This window comes from Sapajus apella, unplaced genomic scaffold, assembly GCF_009761245.1.
Source record: "Sapajus apella isolate SASKATOON/1434 unplaced genomic scaffold, GSC_monkey_1.0 scaffold68, whole genome shotgun sequence".
Classification (NCBI taxonomy): domain Eukaryota; kingdom Metazoa; phylum Chordata; class Mammalia; order Primates; family Cebidae; genus Sapajus; species Sapajus apella.
The window spans coordinates 1,444,688-1,450,675 of record NW_022437008.1 but is presented as its reverse complement, the minus strand read 5'-3'; the positions used below and the strand labels follow the sequence as shown (position 1 = coordinate 1,450,675).

The 5,988-nt window shown below is 55.4% G+C and overlaps 1 protein-coding gene across 6 annotated transcripts in view; it reads left to right on the top strand.

The window, feature by feature from the left end:
- LTBP4 (latent transforming growth factor beta binding protein 4) overlaps positions 1-4,968 on the top strand; it is a 34,849-nt gene extending 29,881 nt beyond the window's left edge. For all 6 annotated transcript variants that reach the window (XM_032248732.1, XM_032248734.1, XM_032248733.1 and 3 more), the window contains 4 exons: positions 577-729; positions 1,593-1,973; positions 2,596-2,748; positions 4,548-4,968. In XM_032248732.1, coding sequence (XP_032104623.1) covers positions 577-729; positions 1,593-1,973; positions 2,596-2,748; positions 4,548-4,696 — 836 coding nt within the window. In that variant the 3' untranslated portion in view covers positions 4,697-4,968. The remainder of the gene's footprint in view (positions 1-576; positions 730-1,592; positions 1,974-2,595; positions 2,749-4,547) is intronic.
- The last annotated feature ends 1,020 nt before the right edge of the window (positions 4,969-5,988 follow it).

Sequence of the window (5,988 nt, the reverse complement as noted above, 5' to 3'; positions counted from 1 at the left end):
TTTTTTTTTTTTTTTTTTTTTTTTTTTTTTTGGTAAAGATGGGGTTTCACCATGTTGCCTAGGCTGGTCTTGAACTCCTGGGCTCAAGCGATCCACCCACCTCAGCCTCCGAAAGTGCTGGGATTCCAGGTTCTAACACCCTCTCTGTGCATCTTGCCACCTCTTTTTGCCCACTGTCCCAACCAGTTTAATTTCCTGTGCCTTCAGCACTTCCCCCCCATACACTGAGATGTCGGACAATGCTCAGAGAAGCAAAGCAACTGCCCCAAGGTCACACAGTCCTTCAGAGGACTTGAGTAGAGCCCTCTCAGAGCCTACGTCCCAGCCACTGGACCCTTTCCTTCTGCCCTCTCCTCCTATATGGCAGTGTCAATCCAGAGACAGGATTGAGACTCCTTGTTCCTCAATCCAGAACCCTGGAGCAACCTCGGAGGAATTCCAGAGTTAGATCACAGCTGATGAGAAGGATTTGTTGACAGGCAGAGGGCAGCTGGGCTGCTTAGCAGGGGAGGAGCCCAGCCCCTGGGAGGACCTGAGTCCCAGGCCCACTCTGACGCATGTTGTCTCCACCTGCAGATGACAATCTGGGAGTGTGCTGGCAGGAAGTGGGGGCTGACCTTGTGTGCAGCCACCCTCGGCTGGATCGTCAAGCCACCTACACAGAGTGCTGCTGCCTGTATGGAGAGGCCTGGGGCATGGACTGCGCCCTGTGCCCCGCCCAGGACTCAGGTACTGGCACTGGTCTAGGCTGAACTCAGAGGCCTTGCCCCTTGGGCTCCAAATCCAGGCTCTCAGATCCCCAGTCTCTCCCCAAACTCGGCTCCTTAGACCACCCCCATGTGGCAGCCCATCCCAAAATCTTGGTCCCCAAGTCACTTTCAAAAGACTTCCAAGTCTCAGCCACAGACATCCCTGACTCAGCAGATCCCATAGTACCAGCCCCGCAGACCCTGAAGTCTGGTCTCTCATACCCTCACCTCCTGGTCTCTAGAACCGCAAGATACAGCCTATGAGATGTCCTCCCCTGAATCCTGAACCCTTAGACCTGAAAGACCAGTTGCTCAGACCTCATCAGCCTGGCCCCAGACCCCATTGTCACAGCCCCACAGACCTCCAAGTCTCATTGCCTTGACACCACATCTGGGTGCCTAAGGCCCCAACACACAGCCCCAGAGATTCCTGTCTTTGTTTCCTACAATGCCTGAGTCCCTCAATCCTCTGCTCTTAGGAACCCAGTTCCAAAGACCCCAGCCATGGGTCCTCAGCCCTCCAGGTTCCAGTGGCTCAGACCCTCTCCCGTGCATCCTGACCCCTCAGGTCCACAGAACACACCCATCTAATTTCCCTAGTCCTAGCTCCCATGGGTCCCTCAAATGCCAGCCTCTCAAACCCCGATTCTTATCAGGCTTCATAACCCTTGATGTCAGCACGTCCGAATCACAGTCTTAGCCTTCAGATTCTCAGTGCTGGCTCCCGAAACCCCCAGGCCACCTAGGACCCTCTCTCTCCTCTCCTCTTCCCAGAGAGGGTACATGAGTGGTGGGTGTAGGGGCCAGTGGGGGCTGATTGTTTGCCTTGGCTTCTCTTCCCAGATGACTTCGAGGCCCTGTGCAATGTGCTACGCCCCCCTGCCTATGGCCCCGCGCGACCAGGTGGCTTTGGACTCCCCTACGAGTATGGCCCAGACTTAGGTCCACCTTACCAGGGCCTCCCGTATGGGCCTGAGTTGTACCCACCACCTGTGCTACCCTATGACCCCTACCCACCGCCACCTGGGCCCTTCGCCCGCCGGGAGGCCCCTTACGGGGCACCCCGCTTCGACATGCCAGACTTTGAGGACGATGGTGGCCCCTATGGCGAATCTGAGGCTCCTGCCCCACCCGGCCCAGGCACGCGCTGGCCCTATCGGTCCCGGGACACCCGCCGCTCCTTCCCAGAACCTGAGGAGCTACCTGAAGGTGGAAGCTATGCTGGTGAGTACTGCCAGTGGGTCATGAGACTAAGATAGGGGGTGAGGAGTGCAGAGAGACAGAGAGGAGGGAGGGAAACAGGAGGTGGGAGGAGACAGAACACAGGCGCAGCTCAGAGAGCCACGGAGAGGGACAGAGAAGTGCCGGCAGGCCAGGCACGTGGCTCATGCCTGTAGTCCCAATACTTTGGGAGGCCAAGGCTGGCAGATCACCTAAGATTGGGGGTTCGAGACCAACCTGACCAACATGGAGAAACTCCATCTCTACTAAAAAGACAAAATTAGCTGGGCGTGGTACTACATGCCTGTGATCCCAGTCACTCAGGACACTGAGGCAGGAGAATCGCTTGAACCCAGGAGGAGGTTGAGGTGAGCCGAGATCATGCCATTGCACTCCACCCTGGGCAACCAGTGAAATTCCATCTCAAAAAAAAAAGAGAAGGGGGCAGAGGGAAAGCTGGCGAGAGAACGTGGTAAGCCTGCTGGCCCCAAAGTGTCCGCCACAGCCCTGGAGTGGGATGGGCAGTATAGACAAGGAAGACAGAGCCAAGGACATGCACCCCCTGTGGTGGGTAAGGGACAGAAGGCAGGGACCTCAAGTCACAGGGTCCCCGCATTCCCCACAGGCGCCCTATCTGAGCCCTATGAGGAGCTGGAGGCAGAGGAGTGCGGGATCCTGGACGGCTGCACTAACGGGCGCTGCGTGCGCGTCCCGGAAGGCTTCACCTGCCGCTGCTTCGATGGCTACCGCTTGGACATGACCCGCATGGCCTGCGTCGGTGAGGGGCGGGCCCGGGGCCAGCATGCGAGGGGAGAGACGGGGTTTGTCCAGAGAGGGTGGAATCCCTGACTAGAGGGGGCTGGCCAGGGACGGGCCAGGCCAGAGGGGAGGAGTAATTCTTGCACCTGGATGGGGCTTGACTGAAGAAGGCGTGGTCAGGGTGCCAGCAGGGCGGCGCTTGACCACCGGGCTAGGGCTGGGCCTTGAAGCAGGATAGAGGGATAGAATCCTGTGAGTGTGACTTGCAGTGCTACCTGGGGCAATCTGCAGGACCTGTTTGAGAGCCTCAGCCTTCCCACCTGTAAATGGGAATATTAAGTCTGCCTAGTTTGGATGGAAGTAAAGCCAAGCAATTAAAATCAAGACCTCAGCCAGGCCCAGTGGCTCACGCAACACTTTGAGAGGCCGAGGTGGGTGGATCATCAGGTGAGGAGTTGGAGACCAGTCTGGGCAATATGGTTAAACTCCGTCTCTACTAAAAATACAAAATTAGCTGGGGGTGGTGGCGCATGCCTGTAATCCCAGCTACTCGGGAGGCTGAGGCAGGAGAATCGCTTGAACCCAGGAGGCAGAGGTTGTGGTGAGCCGAGATTGCACCACTGCACTCCAGCCTGGGTAACAAGAGTGAAACTGTCTCAAACAAAAAAGAACTTGAGGGGGTCACATGGACCTCAGGTTTGGTCCAGCCACTCTGGATAGGTCACTGTCCCTTACCTAATTTTTCTCAACTGAAAAATGGGTACAAAGATCTCATTTCGTAGAATTATGAACATTAACGCCGATTTACAATGACACTGAGACATACATACAAATGGAGACGTGTAAAATGAATCACAGTGCCTACCTAATAGGGGTATGAGAAGGACAAAGTTAATACTCGTAATGTGCTTAAAACAATGCATGCACATGTGTTCTGGTTGACACCATCATCAGTATTTTTTGTTTTCTTTGGAGACAGAGTCTCACCCTGTTGCCCAGGCTGGAGTGCAGTGGCCCCATCTCGGCTCACAGCAACCTCTGCCTCCAGGGTTCAAGTGATTCTCCTGCCTCAGCCTCCCAAGTAGCTGGGGGTTACAGGCGTCTGCCACCACGCCTGGCTAATTTTTGTATTTTTAGTAGAGATGGGGTTTCACCATGTTGGCCAGGCTGATTTTCAACTCCAGCTTCAAGTGATTCGCCAGCCTCAGCCTCCCAAAGTGCTGGGATTACAGGCATGAGCCACCGTGCCCGGCCATTATTTTTTATTTATTTTTTTTTTTTTTGAGACGGAGTTTCGCTCTTGTTACCCAGGCTGGAGTGCAATGGCACGATCTCGGCTCACCGCTACCTCTGCCTCCTGGGTTCAGGCAATTCTCCTGCCTCAGCCTCCTGAGTAGCTGGGATTACAGGCACACGCCACCATGCCCGGCTAATTTTTTGTAGCTTTAGTAGAGACGGGGTTTCACCGTGTTGACCAGGATGGTCTCGATCTCTTGACCTCGTGATCCACCCGCCTCGGCCTCCCAAAGTGCTGGGATTACAGGCTTGAGCCACCGCGCCTGGCTGCCATTATTTTCTTAACAAAATCCTAGTGCTATACGGGCCACCATACCCATGTTACAGAACATTAAACTGAAGTGCAGAGAGGTTAAGCCACCTACCTGGGCTCACACAGCCAGCAGGTGGCAGCGGCCAGACTGGAATCCAAGCGAGAGGCTCAGCATCTGTGCTCCTCTGTTTCAAGAGCTTTAAGGGACTGGGGAGGCGAGCTTCAGGGGCCCCATCCTTGAGCAAAAATCCTTGTCCCCGGCTCCACAGACATCAACGAGTGCGATGAGGCGGCCTCCCCGCTGTGCGTCAACGCGCGCTGCCTCAACACGGATGGCTCCTTCCGCTGCATCTGTCGCCCGGGATTTGCCCCCACACACCAGCCGCACCACTGTGCACCCGCGCGGCCCCGGGCGTGAGCCCGGCACCCGCTGGCCGCCCACCCATGCCTGCACATGCGGGGCCCCTGCCGCTCATCCTGTAGCCCGCTTGTGCGCATGTGCACGGGGCCGGCCGCCCGACCGGACCTGGAATAAGGACCTATGGTCATCTGGAAGCCCTGACGCCCTGCAGTGCCCCCGCCACCCCCAGCGCCTCACAGCAATGCCATGGTCCCGGGCCTGGCCCAGGGGCCCCTTCACATTCCCTCTCCCTTTTATAAAATTTTCCATTAAAAACCACCTATTTTGTATCTTTTGCCTCCGCCTGCCTTTCTATTTCTCTAAATCTAGCTTCCGTTTATGCTGAGTCACTAAATGACATTGCCTTCCCATCTGACCCCTAGTTTTGTCTGTCTCTGCCTCTCGGTCTCCGTCTTCCTTCTGTCTCTGTCATTCCATCTCATCTCTGATTCTGCTGCGTTTTCTCTGCCTCACCTCGACCTCTTGTCTTCATCTCTGTTTCTGCGTCTTTCTCTTTTCCCTTCTATTGGTTTCATTCTCTCTTTAATCTCGAGAGTAATCTTGTCTCTGGATTTTTTTTTTCCTCAAGACAGAGTCTGGCTCTGTTACCAGGCTAGAGTGCAGCTGCACAATCTTGACTCACTGCAACCTCCGCCTCCCAGGTTCAAGGGATCCTCGTGCCTCAGCCTCCCAAGTAGCTGAGACTACAGGTGTGCACCACCGCGCGCCTAGCTAATTTTTGTATTTTTAGTAGAGATGGGGTTTCACCATGATGGCCAGGATGGTCCCAATCTCTTGACCTCATGATCCACCCTCCTCAACCTCCCCAAGTGCTGGGATTACAGACATGAACCATCGAGCCTGGCCTTTTTTTTTTTTTTTTGCGACAATGTCTCGCTCTGTCACCCAGGCTGGAGTGCAGTGGTGCCATCTTGGCTCACTGCAACATCAGCCTCCTGGGTTCAAGTGATTCTCCTGCCTCAGCCTCCCAAGTAGCTGGGATTACAGGTACGTGCCACCACGCCTGGCTAATTTTTGTATTTTTAATAGAGACAGGGTTTTGCCATGGTGGCCAGGCTGGTCTCAAACTCCTGGCCTCAAGTGATCCACCCACCCTGGCCTCCCAAAGTGCTGGGATTACAGGTGTGAGCCACTGCACCAGGCCTAGAAGTCGTAAGCTATCCCTGAACAAGTGGTGCAAGATGAGGGAGCAGGAGTCCCTCAAGGGCCAAACCCAGACCTGAAGCTCCAGCTGGAAGTTGGCTGTGGATGGAGTATGGAGCGGCGGTCCTGGCAGCTAGAGGTGGGAA